Source organism: Chiloscyllium punctatum, chromosome 3, assembly GCF_047496795.1.
Source record: "Chiloscyllium punctatum isolate Juve2018m chromosome 3, sChiPun1.3, whole genome shotgun sequence".
Classification (NCBI taxonomy): domain Eukaryota; kingdom Metazoa; phylum Chordata; class Chondrichthyes; order Orectolobiformes; family Hemiscylliidae; genus Chiloscyllium; species Chiloscyllium punctatum.
Genome location: NC_092741.1, coordinates 52,273,663 through 52,296,959, shown reverse-complemented (window position 1 = coordinate 52,296,959; position 23,297 = coordinate 52,273,663). Strand labels below are relative to the sequence as shown.

General features: G+C 37.5%; 1 protein-coding gene across 7 annotated transcripts in view; it reads left to right on the top strand.

The window, feature by feature from the left end:
• cep162 (centrosomal protein 162) overlaps positions 1 to 23,297 on the top strand; it is a 122,136-nt gene that overhangs the window by 30,420 nt on the left and 68,419 nt on the right. For 4 of the 7 annotated variants that reach the window (XM_072553314.1, XM_072553295.1, XM_072553285.1 and 1 more), the window contains 8 exons: positions 949 to 1,086; positions 2,759 to 2,944; positions 8,114 to 8,195; positions 8,957 to 9,242; positions 15,849 to 16,068; positions 17,360 to 17,523; positions 19,431 to 19,682; positions 20,213 to 20,239. In XM_072553314.1, coding sequence (XP_072409415.1) covers positions 949 to 1,086; positions 2,759 to 2,944; positions 8,114 to 8,195; positions 8,957 to 9,242; positions 15,849 to 16,068; positions 17,360 to 17,523; positions 19,431 to 19,682; positions 20,213 to 20,239 — 1,355 coding nt within the window. The remainder of the gene's footprint in view (positions 1 to 948; positions 1,087 to 2,758; positions 2,945 to 8,113; positions 8,196 to 8,956; positions 9,243 to 15,848; positions 16,069 to 17,359; positions 17,524 to 19,430; positions 19,683 to 20,212; positions 20,240 to 23,297) is intronic. The other 3 variants (XM_072553304.1, XM_072553332.1, XM_072553333.1) reach the window with 3 other exon arrangements.

The window sequence follows — 23,297 nt, the reverse complement described above, 5'->3', positions numbered from 1 at the left end:
CAGATTTGAACTATAAACAAAATGGGCTGGCTAAGTTCTTAATATGCAGCAGTTCCAAAAGCAAAGGAAACAGTTTGGAGGGAGGAATGCGCAAGTATAGCCTAGGCAAAGTGTTCATCAATCATACTAGTAAGCAACAGGAACTACATTGGTAGCATCATCCTCTCATCATGTAATTAAGCAGATAGAAACAACTGTGATACTTTAAGTCGCCATCTGCTCTTCCCAAGGAAAATGGATATTTCCTAGCTAGAATAACTCAGTATCATTAAATTTGACTGAAAGTTCGTGAAACTTTCACTTTGCCTTAACTACGCACTTGGATGTGGCCAGTTCTATCTAGCCAAATTGACACAGTCGGAACAATATGAACAATTTTCAGATAAATCTACAACTGTTGGAATGGTTGGATTTTAAATTTCTGAACTGTTTCATAGTGTTAATTCTGTAGTATGAGAAACCTACGCTTGTTGATTGACTATATTGGTTTTCTGACTAACAATGCTTTGATTTTTAAACCCCATACTTATTTTCAAATTCATGGCCTTGTCCTTCCCTATCTCTGTAATCTCCTCCAGTTTCAGTACATTCCTATTTAGTTTGATCACCTACAATCAAATAGACCATGAATAGGAATGTGACCTTGAAATCCTAAAGGTATAAGGAAGATTCTCTCATTAGGAAGCTAAAAAATTCAATGTTTTCCCAGTCTGAGCATTAAACGCTTTTACTACAAAAGTACAAATTAAGTCTGATCTAATTGAGTTTACTGGAGTCTTGTGTTGCTACTTGAAGCCAGATTTTATGACAAGAAAATAATTTGTTTGAAAACATTTCACTGAATGTGAAATGATTTGTAGAATTAAATTTATTTTTAAAATTTTTCTTATAAACTTAACAGGATTTTCTTGTGTCAAATATATAAATATCTGTTCTTTTCATTTATAGTTGTCCTGCTAGATTCACTAGATTCAACTCCTGATACACAAAAATTATTACAATCTGAGGATGACAGATCTATGATAAAACCTACAACAGAAGAAAAACATGGACAACAAGACCAAGCATCTCAAATGTATACCACTAGTAAGTAATACATGATAATGATCTGATCTACTGTATATACAACAAAATAATTTTTTATATCAATTGGTGTTTAAAAAAAAAGTAGGTACATTTTGCTTAACCTACACATAATTAGATTCTCTACAGTATGAAAACAGGCCCTTTGGGCCAACAAGTGCATACCGACCCTCCGAAGAATAACCCACCCAGAACCATTCCCCTACCCTATATCCACCTAACACTATGGGCAATTTAACATGGCCAATTCACCTGACCTGCACGTCTTTGGATTGTGGAAGGAAACTAGAGCACCCGGAGGAAGCCCATGCTGACGCAGAGAGAATGTGCAAACTCCACACAGTCACCCGAAGCGGGAATCGAACCCGCGTCCCTGGTGCTGTGAGGCAGCAGTGCTAACCACTGAGCCACCATGCCACCCCTAATGGTCATGGGTGATGCTGTAAATGTGGGGGGCGAAAGAAAGCAACTTATGTACTCCAGACCCGAACTTTCTTGTGCCTTTACACGATCTAGAATCAGCTTACTTTTACATGAAGACCCATAAATTATCATCAAATATTGAGTAAACATTATCATCAAATCAAGGTATAGCCAGTGATCTTATGCATATCCTATTGATGTTCATTTGTATATACTTTCAAGAAAGGACTGTTAGATTATATATTGAAACTGGACTATAGTTGATACGTACAATATCTTAGAAATAACAACAAAATCAGACCTCTACTAGAAGTTGATCCTAGTCACGGAACTAGCTGAGCTGCAGATTGAAGTAGCCATCATATTGAGTTTCCATTAATTGCATCCTTTTGCAAACTTTCAAGGCGGTTCCCCAAGCTACATGATTTATGTTGAACTAATTACCATTATAACAAGTAAATCGTAACTTCTAAAATAATTTTCAGTCATTTTAAAGTTTAGTTATTCACAGGTACTGCATAAAACATTGATTAAAATACATATTTTGTTTATGATGAACACAGTTTCTCTCTATTAATGCTGTAAAATTGTTCAATATATAATCTTTTTTTAACTTATTTGTGTATTAATGCCTCCCTATTTCTACATGTTATTGTGGGAACTGTTTAAACAAATTCAAAGTGATCTTTTAACATATAACCCTGGCCTTAATACCAAAGATAACTTGTGGACTGTATTATGATTCTATGACAGAAAGACAAATTAGCAAAAAAAACCAAATCAACCACAGACGAAACATTTTGATATTGCATATTCATGGTCAATGTTGAGTTTGCTATTTGTTGCATCGACTGTAAGGAAGCATTGAACAAATGTGAAGTGGTTTCTCATAAAAACAGAGGTAAAACACTTATTCAAATTTGGCCTGCAAAATGATATAATAATCTGAAGATATTCCAAATGTCACTTTTTTTTAACAAAATGCTGCATTAGCTTACTTTGTTAGATAATTTGGTAATTGTTGATTAATAGGCCGGATGGGAATATGGAAAGTCACACTTGGTAAAAGTGTAGTACTTGGGAACAGAAAATCTTTTATCTGTTTTTAAGTTGCATAGACTATGATTAGATAAAATTGGTGTTATCAAATATTCTGTAAAACGGAGTAACCAATATGGTATTGGAATTTGAAATCATTATAAGCATTACCGCATAGATTTTGAAAGGTTTTCCAACTTCTTATTTTCTCCAGATATTTCCTATGGACAAACCAATAGTGATATTGAGGCTTTGCATCAAGCATATTGTGACATTGATCAGTCTCTGGAAGCCACAGATGCAGTGCAAAGTATAAAAAATGGAAAAGTCATCAATTCTGTTCAAGATCTTCAGAGCCCTGTTAAGGACTCGACCAGGAATATTTCTACAGGAGAATCCGGTAAGCACTAAATTGAGTTTGAATTTGAGATTTTTACATTATTGTCTGAAATCATAAATCCTAACTGAGTTAATTCTGACGTGTTAAGTATAATCACACAAATACAATACTTTCAATAATTAACTCCTGTTAATAGGTAAAAAATGTTCCAAACATTTGCCAGAGCCCAGACATTTATAACCAGGAATGTGTAAAATATTCAAATCTGACAACCATATAATTGGTCATTCAAACCTTTTTATTGCATTGGAGAAAGTCTTTGACACATGCAATGTTTCTGTGTAATAGAGATACAAATAAATACATGCAGTTATAGCCATATAGACAGACCTTTCGGTCCATGCCAACCAGATATCCCAACCCGATCTAGTCCCACCTGCCAGCACTCCTTTGATTTTGTTCTGGATAGAGCATTTATTGAATGTATTGAACATGGTTCTCCAAATCGTGAAAGAAAACTCAAGATCTTAATAGATTTCTAGTCATGTGAATTGTCCTTGCTGATTCTGTAATTGATATAGTGCTCAGAGTCTTCCAAATGAAAGAGTTTCTACAAAAATCCTATTTGTTTACTATTGTGACCTAAATGTTCTGCTTGCTATCTAAAAGTTGTCTTTAAAATTTGTTTTCACATGTAGTGAAAACTAAGTCACAAATCAAACATGTTACCATATATTAATCATTTGCTAAACGGTATAAATTTCAAAGCTTAAACTGTGAACTTCCTAAAGAGGCGTTGGGTTTCAGGTATATAGATCATAAAATGTTTTAAACAGGCACAGATAACAGCAAGTTTTGAGAAGATTTGTAGCTCAGGTTGAGGTTCTGCTTGTAGGTTTGCTCACTGAGCTGGAAGGTTCATTTCCTGGCGTTTCATCACCCTGTTAAGTAACATCTTCAGTGGGCCTCAGGCGAAGCACTATACATGATTCCTGCTTTCTATTTATGTGTTTGGTTTTCTTTGGGTTGGTGATGTCATTTCCTGTGGTGATGTCATTTCCTGTTTTTTCCTCAGGGGGTGGTAGATAGGGTCGAACTTGATGTGTTTGTTGATAGAGTTCCGGTTGGAATGCCATGCTTCTAGGAATTCTCGTGCGTGTCCTAACTATTCTCCCCTACATCAAAGACATCTCGGAAATGACTGCCAGACTACTCAGATCCCTTGGCATCATGGTAGTCCACAAACCCACCAACGCACTAAAACGGCAGCTAATGAACTTGAAAGATCCTACACAGATAACAAGCAAAATTAATGTCATTACTGTGCAAGAACTGTAACAAACACTACATTGGACAAACAGGCAGAAAACTAGCCACCAGGATACATGGACACGAACTAACCACGAAACGGCATAACCTTCTCTCACGAGTATCTTTACATACAGATAAGGAAAGACACCATTTTGACTGGGACAACACATCCGTCTTAGGACAAGCCAAACAGAGACATCCAGGCACAGATAGTTAATGAAAAGGCGAATGCCAGCATACAAGAAGGTAGAAACATTTGAAATGAAGGAAATGCAATGTAGGTTCACCAGAATTATATCTGGACCTTAATCACAAAGAATAGGAGAACATAAAAACATCAAAGCAGGTAGAGATGAAACAACCATTGAATCTAGTCCATCATTCAATATGGTCATGTTGATTCTGGGCTACCACTGCACACTCATGCATCGACTTTCTACCGCCCTTGATTTCCTAAGAGACCAGAAATACATTCATTGATAAAATATATGCAACCTTCTTGGGTACAGAATTCCAAAGGTTTACAACCCCAGAGGTTAAGAAATTCCTTATTATCTCAGTCCTAAATAATTGACCCCTTATTCCGAAAATGCATCCTACCCATTCTAGATTCCCATGTCAGGAGGAAGATCTTCTTGGTATCCACTCTGTCAATTCACTCAATATCTTGAATGTTTCATTTAGATCAACTCTCATTTTTCAGAATATAAGTCAAAATTACTTGGCCTCTAATCATAGGACAACCCTGTCTTCCCATGGACGTTTCCAGTGAAATTTTGTTGCACAGCCCCCAATTAAGGTATATCCTTTATGATCCCATGGCACTGTAAAGCAAGTTATGAATCTCAAAATGAAGATATTGCCAAAAATATTTCACTCTCTTTTTAAAACTTTGTTGATTTGAATTAAAATAAATCTGAATTAACAAGCAAACAATGCTTCAAGTAAAATAGAAAATTTCATTTTAAATAGTTGATCGAGCGAATGCATGTCTTATAAGCTACAAGCGTTTGTATCATATCCTGCATAAACAGGACACTCCATAGTTAGAGTTCCACTACATATTACCCTTATTCACACAGGGTATTTCAAGAGTCCTATTTGTTAACAACATTTACCTTAAAGTTCCTTAGTTATTATTTAAGGCATCCTTGCATACGTTTTGTTTCTCTTGGCTCACAACAATGGCTTGGCTCTCCTGAGGTCTTTTTGAACCAATGAGAAAATAACACCCCAGTTCACTATTTGGTCACAACTGCAAAAACGACCAGCTGTTTAGTGTCTCCAAACTGTTAGCATGTCTCTCCAGGCTTTAGAACTTTTCAGCCAACGAGCAAAATAGCTCCAGTCTCCTTTTCTGCCAGTCCAGAAAATTTGATATCTTGCTGAGAGAGATTTGTTTCCGTGCCATAATAATTCTGTGATCTTCTTGTTGTCTCTTTCTCTGTCTGCTTTCTCTTTCTGTTTGTGTCTATGTACTAATTGCTGGCACCCTCCAACTCCTCTGCTTATGGTTTTCCTTTGTGTCTTCCAGCCACACAATGTCTTTATTACCTTCCTCTCTGTTGGTCTGCTTTCAGCTCAATGGTCACAGTTCACATGAGCCAGAATTTCTTATTATCCAAGAAGGGATTCCGTTACAATTGATGCAATTTCTGTTTTGAACTTTCTTGAACATAATTAAGATTATCTATTTATTTAAATACATTTTTGAAACTTTTTAAAGAAATTATGAATTTTCCTTTATTTTACTGCTTCCACGTCGAGGGTTGTCACATTATGCCATTGAAGGTTTTACTAACAATAACCAAATCGGCATTGTGGTCATCCACAACTTCTTCCTTCAACTAGAAAATTGGAGAATACCACACAGATTTAGTGAAATATAAATGTATTGCTTCTCAGATACACAGCAATTAACTCAACTGATGTTCAGTTATATCTTGCTTTTAATTTCAGTATATTTTAAAATTGAATGGAAATGTTCGTTAGCGCTTGTGTGATTGGGACAGAGCATTAAGGTTAGAAAGCTAGTTGAAGCTATTTAACAAGAGAGTCCAATCCTTAAAGTTTAAATTATATTGACAGCTTCATTCACATCGTATTGCTCTCATCACCGAGTTAGAAAAACAATTGTTCAGGCTCCCTTCAAATGTTTCATATGTGACAGTATAGACCGGCAATTTATTTTGGGACTGTGGTGCAACGTTAACAATTCAATGAGCAGCCAACTTCAAAACCTCAGTTGAATGCCCAAGTAGTGCTGTTTGAAGAAACTGTTGAAATTCACTCAATATCTTTGCAACATTAAAAAGCACACATCACCAGGTTATAGTCCAACAGGTTTATTTGGAAGCATTAGCTTTCAGAGCGCTGCTCCTTCGTCAGATTTCTTCGTCACCTGAAAAGGAGCAGCACTCAGAAAGCTAGTGCTTCCAAATAAATCTGTTGGACTATAACCTGGTGTTGTGTGCTTTTTAACTTTGATCACCCCAGTCCAACACCGACGTCTCCAAAGCATACTTTTGCAACATTTCCCCATCTATGACCTAAAGCAAATCAATTATTTTATCACTTACCTTATTTGCTGATACTATATATATCAAGTTGCAAGGCTGGGGCAACCAAATAAACTCATGGTAAAACAAATAATTTGTTTTATGTTGTTCATTGATGGAGAAATATTGTGAAGATTCTGAGTAAATCCTATTAAGTTGCCATAGTCCCAGAGAACTGCTATTTTGTTAGGTGGTGGTTTAACCTGAGGGTCACAATATCTCAGGTGAGGGGAGAGGTTGAAATGGAGGGTCCTTCATGGTAGCCTTAGCTGGTATGGGAATTGAACTTATGCTGTTGGCATCACTCTGCATAATGACTGAGTCACCCTGTAAGTTGAGCTCATGACCCAAATAGAAGGATGTAGCCAGGTTAAATGAGTGAGCAAATAATTGGCAGATAGAATATAACGTGGGAAAATGTGAAGTTTTGCAATTTGGCAGGAAGAATAGAGGGCCTGAATATTATTTAACTAGAGGAAGTTTACATAAAGCTTCAGCACATTTGGAGATCCTTGTGCATAAGCATACGAAAGATGGATCTGAATTCAGCAGCTTCTCGGGAAGACAAATGGTATGTGGGCTTTTATTTCTAAACAAATGAGATGTTAAAAAAGGGACATTTTGCTAAAACTATGCAAGGCAGTACTTAGACCCTACCTGCAATACTGTGAGTAGTTTTGATTCCATATCTAAACAAAGATATACTGTCATTGGACACAAACATTCATTCAGTTGATTCCTGAGGTGGAGGGTTTTCTTATGAATACAGGCTCAGGAGTTTAGAATGAGAAGTGACCTAATAAGATTCTTAGGGGGCTTGAGATGTAAATGCAGAGAGCTTGTTTTGGACCAGAAACATCATCTCAAAATAAGGGATCATCCATTTAAGAGAAATGAGGAGGAATTTCTTCTGAGGGTTGTGAATCTGTGGAATTCTTTACTTCAGAGGGCTGTAGAGGCTAGCTCATTATGTAAGGTAATCAAGGGTTCTCGAGAAAAGGTTGTAAAGTGAATTTCAGGATTATCAGATCAGTTGTGATCTCATTGAATGGCAAAACAGACTCATGAGGTTGAATGGCCTACTTCTAAACCTGCATTTTATGGTCTTGTATGAATAGTGACTGTACTCAAGAATTCACTTTGTTTGGGAAATTCTAAGCAGGTTAAAGCTGCGACATAAATATAGGTTGTTTCTCAAAAATATAATAAAACATGAAATAGCTGAGAATATAAAAGGGGAGGAGCAAAAGCTATATGATGTTCTAACGCGTAAGCAAGTGCTACGTCTCTGAATAAATGTGGTGACTTTCTCCATTTTCGTAATCAAAAATTCCCAATTAATCTGCACTTCCTTGGACAGATTTGCTCACTGTCGAAGAACTAATGAAACCAATTAAAGCGGGAGTTCTTGTTCCAAGAGGATATGATTCACATCCAGTAAGGTATTGTAGTTTGTTCAGTCACACAATGTTAAAAGCTAGTCTGCAATAATGTATTACATTTAATATACCATATGTGCTATGCTTTGCTGAAATGGTACATCACAATATAGAATATGTTAATGGTGGTCTGCACAATCCTTCTTCAGAGACTCTGACTCCCAGGTTACAACAGATTTGGATTTCTCAAAACTAGGCTGGCTTTACCATTGACTTGACTGATGCAACTCACATTAAGGACAGAGGAAAGGATAGTAATAGAATAAATCATCATTATCTTCCATTCAATTAAAGCCAGAAGATTTAATGTAAACTATACATGTCCTTGCAATTTTTTTTCCACATGTTTGCCACTCTTCGTTCAATTTACACTGTTCACTTTCTCATTTGCAATCTTGATACAGTGCACCAATTGTGAAGTATCATTAGTACTGGGGCAAATATATCTTGTCTCTTTGTAACACTGTGTGTGATGTAGGGTGCTGAAGAAGACCGCCACTTGAAATGGTAGTATGCCTTATTAAAATGCTGGTAGATGTAATACATATTTGCAAAATTTTCTACATCTATTTCAGATTTTACATTTTTTAATCACAAATAGGCTCGATGGAATTAAATTTCTAAATGAAAAGAGGCAAATGATACTTTTGTTTTTTTGATGTTAGAGATGAGTGGTAAGTAGAGTAATTTAAATTTGGCAAGGCATTTTTTTCCAGAATACACCAATTAAGTGTTGGACTTTTCATAATTTTCCCTTTCTGCAGTAAAAATGCACAGCAGCACTCTGAAGCAACAGAAACATTTAGAAGAACGATGGCTAAGGACAACTACAGTGCTGTGCCTTCTGAGTTACAGCTTGACTCCAATCATTTATCTGGAAGACAAAGCACATATATAGAGTTATCTGAAAAATTATTAAAAGAAAATGAGAGCTGTATGAGTAGAATTTGTGAAGAAGATATTGAAGCATTACTTGATGAAGTTAAATATGATCCTACAGTCAAACACTCAGTTTCTGCTTCACAAAATGTTCCTCACCAAGATGACCAGGTATACGTAACTAATTTATGTGCCATCAAAGCATTTAATTTGGATGCATTTTAATTATTGGATATTATTGGGTACTCTTAGCAACATGGTGTGTTTTAAGATAATTTATATTAATTTATTTTCTTTTTATTAGCATAAATTAGCCTTTGCAAAAATGTTTGTGCATCCTGTGACTATACTGCCTAAAAGACACACCTTCTAATTTCTATATCACATTCTATTCTTATGCCAGTTTGTCAAAGGCGGATAATAACAGTTGAATTTCCTAGAGCTAAATACTCGAATAGTTCACTATATTGCCAGTATCAGACATAGTTACTACACATTGCTCATAATCATAGACATTAACAGCAGAGAAGGAGGCCAATTGGCCCATATGTCTGCACCAGGCAATCATTGCATTTTCCAGATTTTGGCTCATTTAGCCCTAGAAGCAATGGCAGCATAAGTGAATATCTAAATTCCAAAAGTTTCTAAGTCAACCATGCTTTGTGGCAGAGAGTGCCAGACTCCTATACTCTCCTGAGTGAAAGAAATGTCCTCAATTCTTCTCTTGACCTTCTATGTTCTTGCTTAAATGTGTGTCCTCGCTATTGATCTTTCTACTAGTGAAAAAAGTGCTTTCCTATCCATCCTGTGCCCCTCAATCTTGTACATCTCTGTCAGGCCCCCATTCATTCTATGCTCTTCCAAGGAAAAATCCCTCATAGGTCAGACCCTCCAGTAGACAGCATCCTAATGAATTTCCTGTTTACCGTTTCTAGTGCAATGAGATCTTTCATGCCCTGCAATATAAGATTTGCCAGCTGAGCTATATTGTGTAGTCTCTTATCCATCAGCTCTCAGTGATGGAATGAATCGTTGTAAAAATGTCAAAAATGGAAGATTAATCATGAGACTATGTAGATGAACCTCCTATATGCTTTAGATATTTTTGAATATTAACATGTGCACACATCTGAGATAATATGTCTTTTATGATTATTTTGAATTTAGACCTTGCTCCTTGCCATATGGTGAGATAGCCAAATGCTTCACAGCAATCTGTTTGAAGCAGGCAGTGAATAAAGTACTCCCACAAGAATGATGTGTATCATTTTTTGAGATGCCAGGTTTTGTAAGCATTGAACAGCAAGAGAATGTGAGTACAAGATTAAAGTCTTTCTGTGATTGACTATAGTCTTGGTGAGAGTCACCTGGAGTATTGTTTACAGTTTTGGTCTCCTTACCTGAGGAAGGGTACACTTGCCATTAAGGGTGTGCAACAAATGCTTGCCAGACCAATTCCTGGGAATTTTGTAACCCATAGATTGCGGAGTCTCAATTGATTCGAAACAGTTGATAGTTTTCTACATGATGGAATATGAGGATAGTGTAGGAAACTGGAAATTGAGGTAGTTAAATGATGGAATAAGTCTGAGAGAGAGAAAGTTCTTTCCTTGCTCCTACTTCTTATGTTTGTATTAATTAAAAATTAATTTAAAAATAAAATCTAACAAAGGATCAGTATAAATTTGGAAGTCTTTCTCAGTGTTCCATGAATGCTATGACAGTTGGAGCTTTCAGGATTGAGGTGCAGCTCAACATCATCTAAATATAGTGGAGCAGGCCTAAAAAAATGCATGACCTATTCGTGTAACTATTCAGCAAACCCTCAGCAGGTATTATCATTGAAAATACTGACTTTACTTTTGATAGTCTTTAATTACATTTTACAAATTTAGAAATTCACCATGAGGTTTGCACTTGACTGAGGAAATAGCTGATGCAGTGAGTATAATATTTCCCATTTACTTCTGCAGTTGAGGTTTAATCAAGACTCAAAGGTGGAATGCCAATTTAAAGAACGTTTGGATTTTTAAAAAATAAAGTTGTTTCATGCATATAAATTTCTGCTATGCATTCTTTTCTCCTGGCCAGTTGTAAAATAACTAGGACAAATTAATTAGTTCCAATGGGCCTTGACTCACAGCACCAAAGTGCTGAACATTCGTTGCTAATTGAAAGTAAGTTCCAAATTGTACTCTGAAGCCACAAGGATGACACTCCTAAGAAATACAAATAAGCATTGGAATAGTAAAGTCAGTATTATTGATCTGATGTCAGCATTAAATACAAGAGTAAAAACAACATCCCATTTGCAAGTTGTACACAATACAACTTCCTTTTATTTACACAGCTGAGCCATTGAATTCTCATATTTCTGACATGCTGAGAACAAATGACAGAGGTGGGTGGAGTGGAAGGGTCTAATAATATACAGGAATCTGCATGTAATTGGAACAATAAACCACTGACAGATTATTGGATTACCACATTTTCAGGTTTTCTGTCTTGTTGATATGACAGCAGAAGCTCATTGACCTCCAACATTTAAAGGGCCACTCTAAACATGCAATCTGATGATGTTAGAAGCAAAGCAGAACAAATTGGTAGAATGGATCCATGTATTCAAAGGTTGTGCCTCATTTTAGTAATGCCTAAGAGCCCTGAGGAAAACCTATTACTGTTGACAGAGAAAGAAACATGACCGTGAAGTAAGGAGAGCCTCGCTGGAGATTTCCCATGAGGTCAGCAACAGGATCTAAGCAATGTAGGAAAAGAGAACAGGGTGTTCATTTGCCTACATCCTCCATCACCTATCACCCCAACCATTTATCTGCTCTGTCTCTTAAACTTACTGGGCAGAAGTGGGTACTGAAAATGCTGGAGATTAGAGTCAAGATTAGAGTGGTGCTGGAAAAGCACAGCAGGTCAGGTAGCACCCAAGGAGGGGGAAAATTGACATTTTGGGCAAAGACCCTGTATCAGGAATTTATCATTCCTGATGAAGGGCCTTTGCCAAAGCATCTATTTTCCTGCTCCTCAGATGCTGCCTGACCTGCTGTGCTTTTCCAGCATCACTCTAATCCTGATTCTTAAGCTTACTGTAATGCATATCATCATGTACACCAACTTAATTTGCAGATATGCACATCCCTCTCTGTCCTTCCTCACATCCCCATCTATGGATCCTCCACTGACTCTCCACTTTACCCTCACTTTTGTCTAATGTCATTCGTGCCTTTTATTCATTGATTGATTAAACATATGCCTTCGCTCTCACTGCTACATTTTTTCTTTTGTTTTGAATGGAGAGAGAGCAGAATAGGAGGCAAAGAAATGAAGGAGACACTCCAGACACATTTTGGCTAACAATTGCAGAGAAGGTGGTGCTGTGTACATCTGTGTCCAATTCTGCATGCTTGGTTATCAATGATGAGAGTCTGTCAGCTCCTTTAGAATTTTGACCTTGCAATAGTAATGGAATGGTGATATAGTTCCAAACCAGGACAATGTGTAGCTCGGATAGCTACTTTAGTGTTGTTAACGTTCCCAAGCTTTTACTGTCATTATCCTTCTATGTGGCACAGGTTACAGGTTTGGAAGGTTATATCAAAGAAGCCTTGGAACTGGAACATGCTGCTGGCAATATATATAGGTTGGGAAGAGAGTGGCTGCTGAAAATGTTGAATGGGTTGCCAGTCATCATGGTAATACTATTGAACATGGTTGGGTGATTGGTTAGATTCTGGAGATGGGCATTGCCTGGTACAAAATTATGTGATGGTATTTGCCACTTTATCAGCCAAAGAGAGAAAGGGGGAAGGAGGACGAACAGGTAGGTCTGGTCAAGAGGACGAAGCTGAGTTGGAGTGTTGGATTTGGGATACAGTCAGGGGAGGGAAGATTTGGAAACTGGTGAATTCAATGCTGAGGCCATGTCGTTGTTGGCACCCAAGATGGAAGATGAGGTGTTCCTCTGCCAGTTTGCAGGTGGTCTTATTTAGGGGGTGTAGGAGCCCAGAATGGACATGTCATGGGAGGACTGGGAGGGAGAGTTGAAATGAATGGCCACCAGAAGGTGGGGTTGGTTGGTGCATACGGACAAGAGATGTTCCCTGAACTGTTCCGCGAGTTTGTGCTCGGCGGCCTCCATTGTAGAGGAGTCCACAGCGAGAGCAGCCAATGCAGTAAATGTGGTTCGAGGATATACAAATAAGTCTTTGCTGGAGTTGGAATGATCATTTCCAGCCTTGGACTGAGCTAACTGGGGCGGTATGAGCAAGGGAAGGTGCTAGGTGAGGAGATGGGGTTGGTGGGAATATGAACCCAATGAGGGAGTTGCGGAGCAAACAGTCCCTGTGGAATGTAGATGGGGGTGGGAAGGGAAATATATTTTTGGTGGAGGGGGTGAATATATATATTTTGGCTGGGACCATTCCCTCCGCAACTCACTCATTTAGGTCCAGACTCCCACCAACCTGTCACCTTCCCTTGCAACTTAAGAAGTGTGAAACCTGTACTCACACTGCTGCCATCATCTCAGTCTAAGGCCCCAAATGCTTATTCCAAATCTGGCAGAGATTTACTTGTGTACCCTCGAACCACATTTACTGTATCCGTTGCTCTCAATGTGGTCTCCTCTACATCGAAGAGACTGAGCACAAACTTGCGGAATAGTTCAGGGAACATCTCTGGTCCATATGCACCAACCAACCCTACCTACCGGTGGCCATCCATTTCAACTCTCCCTCCCACTCCCCCCATTACATGTCCATTCTGGGCTCCTCCAACCTCTAAACAAGGCCACCTGCAAACTGGCAGAGGAACACCTCCTCTTCTGCCTCAGGAACCTACAACCACACAGCCTCAACATTGAATTCGCCAGTTTCCAAAACTCCTCTCCCCCAACCCCATTCCAGATCCATCCCTCTGACTCAGCTCCGTCTTCTTGACCAGACCTACCAATCCAATTTCCTTCCCACTATCCCTTCACACTTCCACCGACCTATCACCATCACCTCCTACCTTTTTGTCCACCTATGACCATCCCACCTCTCTTTCCTCACCACCTCCCCAAACCCCCACTTATTTCTCAGTCCCCTTCCCCCTCCCCAGCCCTGAAGAAGGGTTATACCTGAAACATCAACTTTCTCTTGCTCCTCAGAGGCTGCCTGTCCTGCTGTGCTTTTTCCAGCCCCACACTTTATCAGTTCTGACTCTCCAGCATCTGCAGTCTTCACTTATTCCTCTTGTTCGAAAAGACCAATGTGTACTTTATTAAATCTTCTTTTTAAATATTATTAGAAGTATTTCTGGATAGTTTTCTTGCATACTTTAAATTTCCCTCTTTTAATCTTTTGAATCTGTCTTTGCTTTTTATATTCTACCCAATCCTCTGAACTGCCAGCTATCTTTGTGCTGTTCTCAGCATTTTCTTTGAGTTTATTACTATCTTTAATTGTTAGATGGTGAATCATTGTCTTGAATTGACTACATTGGATTTGGCTCGCTTGAAGTGGAAGTCTTTGAGGTTATTGAGTATTCTTGGGTGATCTGGGTGTTGCCTCAATTGCAACATGCTTGCAGTCAATGACATCCCACTTCTATGGAATGCCTGCCAGAGCCAAAAATGCTGACAATAATCTTTGGAACCAGAACTGATGGAATGGCTTTGTTGCCAATTCTATCAAGTGTTTTATGTATTTGTATTTTGCTGGCTGCAAAAATCCTATAAATGTATCCAGTAGACTCCTGGAAGGATCGAGTGGGAAAAAATAGAAGATGTTGTTGTCTTTGACGGATTCTTCTGGCAGCAGACTTTGTTCTAACAGATTGCAGATATCTGCCACCATCTGAAAACAGGGGTTGTAACATTTTAACAAAATTCATCATTTCTTGTGTGCCATGTGTAGCAGATATAATGTAACTCTCACGGCACCATCAGAGCAGACTATTGCTACTCCTTTAGGTGTTCCTTCTGCTGCTGATTACTTTGGTACTAATCTGAATTTGAAAGTGTCACAATGTAAATGACACCTGTGACTTGATAGGTCAACTCCATGGTGGATATCAGGAATAGAAAACTTTTAAAGTTGTAAAGTTAACGTTCATAGTACGTGAGCAATCTCCTGCGCAACTGTCATGAACAAAGTCTTTCACATCGACAAGCCAGCTGTAAAGTTTGAGTACTTCGTATGTTTGCACGGTGACATACTTCCATATTATAATTAAGGCCCTTCAGTTACCATCATGCTTGCCTTGCTTTGACTGTGAGGGTTTCAGGAAGTCTGGGAAACACAACAATTCACAGTTAAATTCAAGTGCATGTTAATATCACTAAGTGATTGATAGTCGTTGCTTGTATACAGTCTAACGCATTGCAGTTAAATGTGGAAGTCAGCATTTTGCAGCCAGTTTCCTGATTGTCGGTTTCCCTCATTTTAATCCCTTTGGCATGTTCTCAAACCAATCCATCCCCACACATTCAATTTCAGGCTTCTTTTTTGTATCTGCTTTTGTGATATCTGCTTAGCTCACACTGCTGCATAGCATGTGTTTTTAGAAATGTTGTGTTATGTTTGAGTCAGCTGAATTTAAAGATTTGTTTTGGTGTTAGTTCTTGCCAGATGTTCTGGTCAATAGATTAGGTTCTTGTTGTAAAATTCTCTTTTAGCTGACTAGATGTTTCATTCTAACAACATTTAATTTCTGTATATGCACATTTATGTATTTTTTTATTCTTCAGATAATATAATTCTTCATATTATTATCAATACACAGATTTCATTAAAAACTAAAAGTCCTAAAGTTAAAAACAAGCCCGTTGATGGGAGCTATGCTTTTGTCAAGAGTTCAGGATATGGCAAAGTCAGTCCATCAAAGAAAGAATCCTTTGGAGTTAGTGAAAAAAAGACTCATCAGAGTCCACCAAAGCAAACTGCACCTATTAAAGGTTTTAAAGCCAGATCCCCAGCTGAGCATGCAAAAGGCAAATCAAAAGGTAAGGTATTTTAAAAATAAAAATAATTCTTAGAAAGATGATAGAGTTTAATTCAGATAAACATGAGTGCTGCATTTTGAAAAGGCAAGTCAGGGCAGAACTTATACACTTAATGATAAGGTCCTGGGGCATGTTGCTGAACCAAAGAGATCTTGGAGTGCAGCTTCACTGATTACAGGCCTCCAGTCTGAAAAACAACCTTCTTCTACCTTTGAGCCAGTTCTATATGCAAAAGGCAAGTTCTCCCTGTATTCCGTGAGATCTAGCCTTTGCTAACCAGTCGCCCATGGGGAACCTTGTCGAACGCTTTACTGAAGTCCATATAGATCACATCTACCGCTCTGCTGTCATCAATCTTCTTTGTTAATTCTTCAAAAAACTCAATCAAGTTTGTGAGACATGATTTCCCATGCACAAAGCCATATTGACTCTCCCTAATTAAGTCGAAAGTTGTTTTTCTGACAGTCGTTTTGGTTTTTCAATGATGACACTTGTGTTTAGCGTGAGTCTATGGTTGTTCAGATGAACTTATATTTTTTATTATATAAATTTGATCTATATGCTCTGGAGGTTTTTCTGCTGCTCTTGGCACTTACTGCTGTTTAAAACAACAGTTCAACCAATCAGGGAGCTGATGCTCGGCAGAATTTCCTTCATCAAAAGAGTCTGTGTTCAGTCTCATTGTCCTCTTACTGCTTGCAAAAATCCTCATGTATTACACAGCTCACCAAGAGGGAACACTTAATTTACAAATAGCAGAAAACGTTTCCTAGTGTTCCAGTTATAGCAGTCCAACTTCCATTTCAGATTGTAGTTATAAAAAAAAATTAAATGTGGGCTTTTACAATTTTTGGAACAGCAATTTATCAGCTTCAAGCTCCTTTGGAAATGAAAAAAAAATAAATGGCCAAAGCTGCTACTATTATGAAAGCTGAGTTAAGTATTTTCTGCTGAGAACAAAATATGGTCTTTCATCTGTTTATTTTGACCTTTTTTTAATAGCACGTTATTTTGTAAAATTAACTATCTGCAATGTTTGTAGCAAACATTCTAGGATATGCTATATAAGACATTTTCTTTTAAAAGGTAGCACTAGTGAATTTAATGTTTTATTTTTAATTGAAATATATTAATCACTTTGTAATTAATTGATACAATATTACAGACTTCTTTGCCAGCCAAAGATGTTTATCTTCCTTTAATAACACTAACTTGAACCTCATGCTTTGGTCCAAATTGACTTATTTGTCGTATACCAGCTGAAGTTTACCTTTCATTCATGCACAAACAGGTCAATTACATGCAACACAGACACTCAGACCAGCAAAGCATAAATTTAATGAAAATGACCTTGGAAGTCCATTACTTACCTCGGTGCAGTCGTTTACTCTAAGCCACCAGACTAATAGTAAGACAGACCACGCAAAGTTAATTGGTGTCCACATGCAGAACCAGGTAAAATTTAAAACAGTTGCACGTATTCAGTGTTTTATTTACTATATTTTGACAGCTGTAATTCTATGTAATATTCTTGGGTTAAAGAAATGACTAAATTCTTGCCAACGTGAAAAGAGAAAAATCAAATAAGAAAAAATTATTTGGAATGAAAATCAAAGCAAGGAAAATGAAGAGGAGGGTAGGCAGGTCGTGCTGGTGATATTGTAGAGGAGGATGATAGGAGCATGCGTAGGTCTAGTGTCAAGATGAAATCTACTGAGACAAACTGGTTGTGGACTATGAGATCTAATTCAAACTGGAATTGAATAATGAGCTGCAGCACTGCTGGATTCAGGGTCAGAGGCATTTGGATATTAGCAGGAGCTGAAAATTATGAATGTGATTTAGTCACTTTTTGAATATAAAATAATTTTTATTCATTTATCATTTAATGATTGAAACACACTGAACCAATGCAAGAGCCTTGGAGCTAATGGTGTTTGTGGAAATTAGAATTGTGTTGGAATATGGGGAGGAGATGCAAACTGTCAGTTAACATTAAGCCAGGGATATTGGAGAAATTGGGACTATACTGTTTTCAAAGAGAAGTTAGCTGAGAGGAGATTTAGTAGAGATTTTCAAATTCATGAGCAGACTGGACACTGTAACTAGGGAGAAGCTGTTCCCACTCGTGAAAAGGAAAAAGAACATGAGGACGTAGATTTAAAGTGATGTGCAAATGAAGCGAAGGTGATGTGAGAAACACAAGTTTCACACAGTGAATAGGAATTCACTGCCTAGAAACGTCGTGGACGCATTTGAGGCATTCAAGAGGGTACTGGCTGATTATTTGAAGGGAAATGGAGTAAAAGCTAGAGATTGGCACTGAGTAATAGAAAAAATGCAGGCATGATGGGCCGAATGATCTCTTTCCACACTGTAACAATTCTGTGATTCTGAATTCTGAATGTAAAAGGAAGTGAGAATTGATGATTAGGACAAACCAAGAGCTCGTAGCAGCCTCATCAATATCCCAATAGATCAGCTATTTCATCATAGACAGGTGTTCTAAATCTGGAATTTTCCCGTACCCCAGCTTCAGCTCCAGGGCTGATATGAGTGTGAGCAAATTGGGGTCTTTTGCACAAGATGTCCCCTGACATCACAACTATTAACCACTGCCAATGTCAACACAGTATTCTTGTATTTTATTACGCACGTATGAACAAGGGACAGGATCAGGTCTCTCGGCCCTTTTGAGCCTGCTCTGCTGTTCAAATGATCATTGCTGATCTGATTTTGACATCAACTCTACATTTCTGCAGATCTCTGATAATCTTTTATCCCGCTTGGTAATCAAGAATCTTCCTACCTTGGACTCAAAAATACTTAATCCTTCTGTACCCACTGCCTTTTAAGCAAGGGAGTTTCAAAGGCCGTTGCTTTCTTAACCAGTGAACATTTCCCATCCCCAACCTCATCCTCCCAGAGTATGACAGTTTGTCATTCCTATCACTTCCTTAACCATTCCTAATCTATTTGCAAACTGCTCAACACTATCAAATTACATTATTTAACATTGCTACGTGCAGTAATTATCATTACGTCTTGCCAGCTACATTCTAGAATATATTTATTTCATAATTACTTTTGCTCTTTGTATTTCTTTTGTTTTAAAGTTGAAATAATTTTAAGCACTTAAAGAAATGTACAATTATCAAGCCACTGAGTATAAGTTCCCAATTTACAAGCGTACACCTAAAGTTGTAGATATAATCAAAAACATTCCTGATAGTCCTACAACAGTGTTTAAAACAAAATACAATTCACTTATAAAATTATTACAAATAAATAGCTTTGCTTTATTTTATATTACTCAACAAAATTAACATCCTGACTGTTAAGGATATTTCTGACTTTGATAGTTACTTACAAGAGCTGATGAGGAAATCTCAACAGATCAGAGACAGTGTTCAATAGAACCTAGTAACACAGCGAGAGAACTTGCCCTGCTACAAAAACTGGAAGAAGCACATGAGAAATGGAATATAGAACATAACCTCATGGAGAAGTTGAAAGAAAATTTGGCAATGAAAGAAAAGGAACTTATTGATAAAGATGAAGAGCTGAAAAAGGTTCCACAGCTAAACAAAGAGATTTTCATTCTTCAAACAAAGGTAATTATGCTCCACAGGATTCTCTGAAGCTAGAACAGAAGGAGTGTTAGTCATTGCATAAAGTTGTAGCATTTTACATTGATGTTTTCATTTAGATCTAATTTGTTGATAATATTTTGTGATGCAGAAGGAATGGAAATATTTAGCATTTAGGGATAATTGTAGTTATCCTATGTTCAGATCTGAATTACTGTGTATGTAATGCATTAAATTAAGAAAATAGCCTCAATTAATATGCAATAAACAAGTTTGGATTTTGATAATTTGTAAAACTTCACATCAATCCATTATGTACTAGTAACATTTGCATGGTATTTTGACAGTGCAACTCATAGCAAGACAACTGAACCATTGATTTTATGTTCTTAAACTACATTACTTTAAGTTTAAAGGACAAGTTTTATTTCTTTTATCTACTTATCATGAGCAAAAATAAAATTCAGCCCCTTTAAATTCATCCTTCTAGTAGTCACCTGTCATTTCATAATATTCATTTGCTTATTTCATGTCTCCACTACCCCATCTGGCAGACTCGTTTTCTCTGTGTAACTGAGTCGGTGAGTCTGCTTTAAATGTACTTTTTCACCAATTGTATTTTATCTGTAAATCTTGAGTGAACGTATAGTTGCTGTAAATCTTGTAATTGTTTTTTAAAGACAGTCCATTGCATATGTAAAGTCATGCCTTTTAATGTATTTTCCCAAGCCACCTCAGACAATTGTCCTATATGCTTTCATAATTTTACAGAATCAAACTGTCCCTCAGCCACCCATGACTGGACGTCACTTCCCCTCTCTGCACCGTAGCCACCGCACTTATCTAGTCCTAGACTCTTGAGATTGATTGTAGTCCTAGTCCTGCCTACTGCAGCTTGTAGCACTTCTGTGACCACTGGCAGACAGCTCTTTGAGACGAGGCTCACTCCTGACTAGGAGCCAAGCCCTGTCTCTGATAAATAATGTTCATTTAAAACTTTAAAGTGCTGGAGGCAGCTAGTGACAGCAGCAATGTTTTGTCTTGACTTTAAAGTGGTGAGCGGCAAACCCAGTAATCCAAGAAACTCTAATCATTGGGCTGAAATTGCTGTGCAAGATTCCACTTTGCACATTTCATTGGTTTAATACTTTGCCTCTTAAGTAGACCTTCAAAATTGGGGTTAGCATTCATACTGTTCAATAGGTTCTCGGATGATTCTTCAGTTTATAGTTCTATTACTTTTTTGCTTCCTTTCCTCATTAATTAAATCAAAGTCCTCTGATTTTCGATCCTTTCATGAGTGGGAACAATTCCCCCATTTACTCTGTTCAGATCTTTTTATATTTTTTGATTATTTCTGTCAGATCTTCTTTCTGCTTTCTTTTTTCCAAGGAAAACATTCTCTAATCTGTTTTTATGATTCAAATTCCTTATCCTTGGAACCATTTCCATAAACCTTTTTCTGTACTCTGTCCAAAGCATTCTTGAAGTGTTGTGCCTAAAGCTAGATGCCGCATTACAGTTTGAGCTGAACTAGTGTCTTATGCAAACTGTGTAACTTGCTCTGACACTCTTTCTATTATTAAACCTATAATATTGTACATTTTATCAAATTGTCTTGTTCTCTTTAATAACTCATATATGATACACAGAATTCCCTCTACTTTTAGCCTCCTTTTTTACAGTATATCCTTTATTTTAAACTTTCTGTCCATGTTCTTCCTACAAAAATATATGACCTCACACATCTATGTATTGAGCTTAATATGCCACCCATCCAATTACAACACCAACTTGCCTATGTCCCTTTCAAATTCTACAATACCCTCCTCATAGTCAATCTATATCAGATAAAGCAATGCTTCTAACACTGACCCCTGTGGAACTCCACTACAAACTTACTCAGGCAAAAAACATCTAACTTTGCTCACAAGACTAAGTGAATCGTTCTATCAAACATCTCCTGGGAGTCCATGTACACCACATCAACAACATTGCTCTGGTCAACCCTCTCTCTCACATCTTCAAAAGAAGCTCCAGTAATTTAATTCAACTTGATTTTTCCTTGTGAATTCATGCCAGCTCCCTTAATCAACCCATATTTATCCATGTGACTATTAATTATGTTCCAAATTATTGCTTTTAGAAGTTTTCACATCACTGAAGTTAAACTGACTGACTGATTTGTTTTATAGTTGCTTGTTTTATCCTTGTCCTTTTTTTTAAAACAAGGCTGTAATGCTTGCAATTCTGCAGTCCTGCAGCACAACTCCTTAAATCTAAGGAATACTGAAACTTTATTGCCAACGTCTCTGCAATTCTCACACTTCCTTCCCACAACATCCTCGAATGCATTATATTTGGTCTCAGTGCCTAATCACCAGTTTGCTAATGTGCTCAACGCCTTCCTAAATGTAACTACTCAATTTTTTAGTCACAAGCCAGGGACTTCCCTGAATTGGCTGAGATATTGACCTCTTCAGAGGTGGTTTGTAGATATATCTAAACCATTTCTGTTGAGATCTTGAAGGTCACCTTCTGTGACCAGATTCACGTAAAGCAGTTACTCCTGGAGCCTGGTGTCAACCATATAAGTGGAGCATGTGGAGTTGGTTTTGTGCAACTAATGCCTCAAATGCTGGGCATGTTGATTTTGGAAGTGAATTCTGCTTTTGGGCCACCTTTTCTTACCAGTGGATTCGGATGATCTTGTGAAGGCAATGCAGTAGTATTGCTCCTGTACTTTGAGATGGCTGATGCAGGTTGTCCACATCTCCAAAACGTATAGGAGCCTTGGGATCACTGCTGCCCAGTGACCATAATCTTATTTTTGGTTGAGAGATCCTGGTCCTCAATACTATCTTCATGAGTTGATAAAAAGTTGAGTTGTTGCATTGGAAGCAATAATAAGTTTGTTGTCTAAGTTGGCCTTCATCTAAAGGAAGCTCCCACATGGTCCACGTTTTGCAGAATCTCTCCACTGATCTTAATCAATAGGAGTGTATTGTGCTGTATAAGCTGATTGGAAAAGGACCTTAATTTTCAAGGTCCATGATATCATGTTCCTTTAGAAGGTGTCAACGATGATCTACAGCTCGGTTTCTAAGTGAGTGCACACACAAATGTCATCTGCACTCTGGTGCTGAATATTGATGTTGAAGTGATTTTGGTTTTGGATTGAAGATGGCACAAGTTGATAGTTTCTTGTCTGTTCTATATAAATTAGTCTTTTTCTAATTGGCAAGATGTAACAATGGGATGCCACAGAGTTCAATCCTCAGACCTCAACTACTTACAAATTATATAATGACTTGGATGCAACGATGGAAAGTGCAATAGTCAAATTTGTAGATGGCACTAATATAGTTGTAAAGTAAACAACAATGAAAGCATACATTTACAAGTGGATATGGTTAGGTAAACGGGCCAAATTTGACAAGCAAAGTTTAACGTAGGTAAGTGTGAGGTATACATTTTGGTAGAAAAAAAATAGAAAGGCAACAATATCAAATTGGAGAGAACCCTCAATGCTTTGATGCAGAAGGTTCTGTGTAGCTTCATGTATGAGTCGCAAAAAACTAGTATGCAATACAGCAGATAATAAAGAAGGCAAATGGAATTTGGCATTTAATTCCAAAG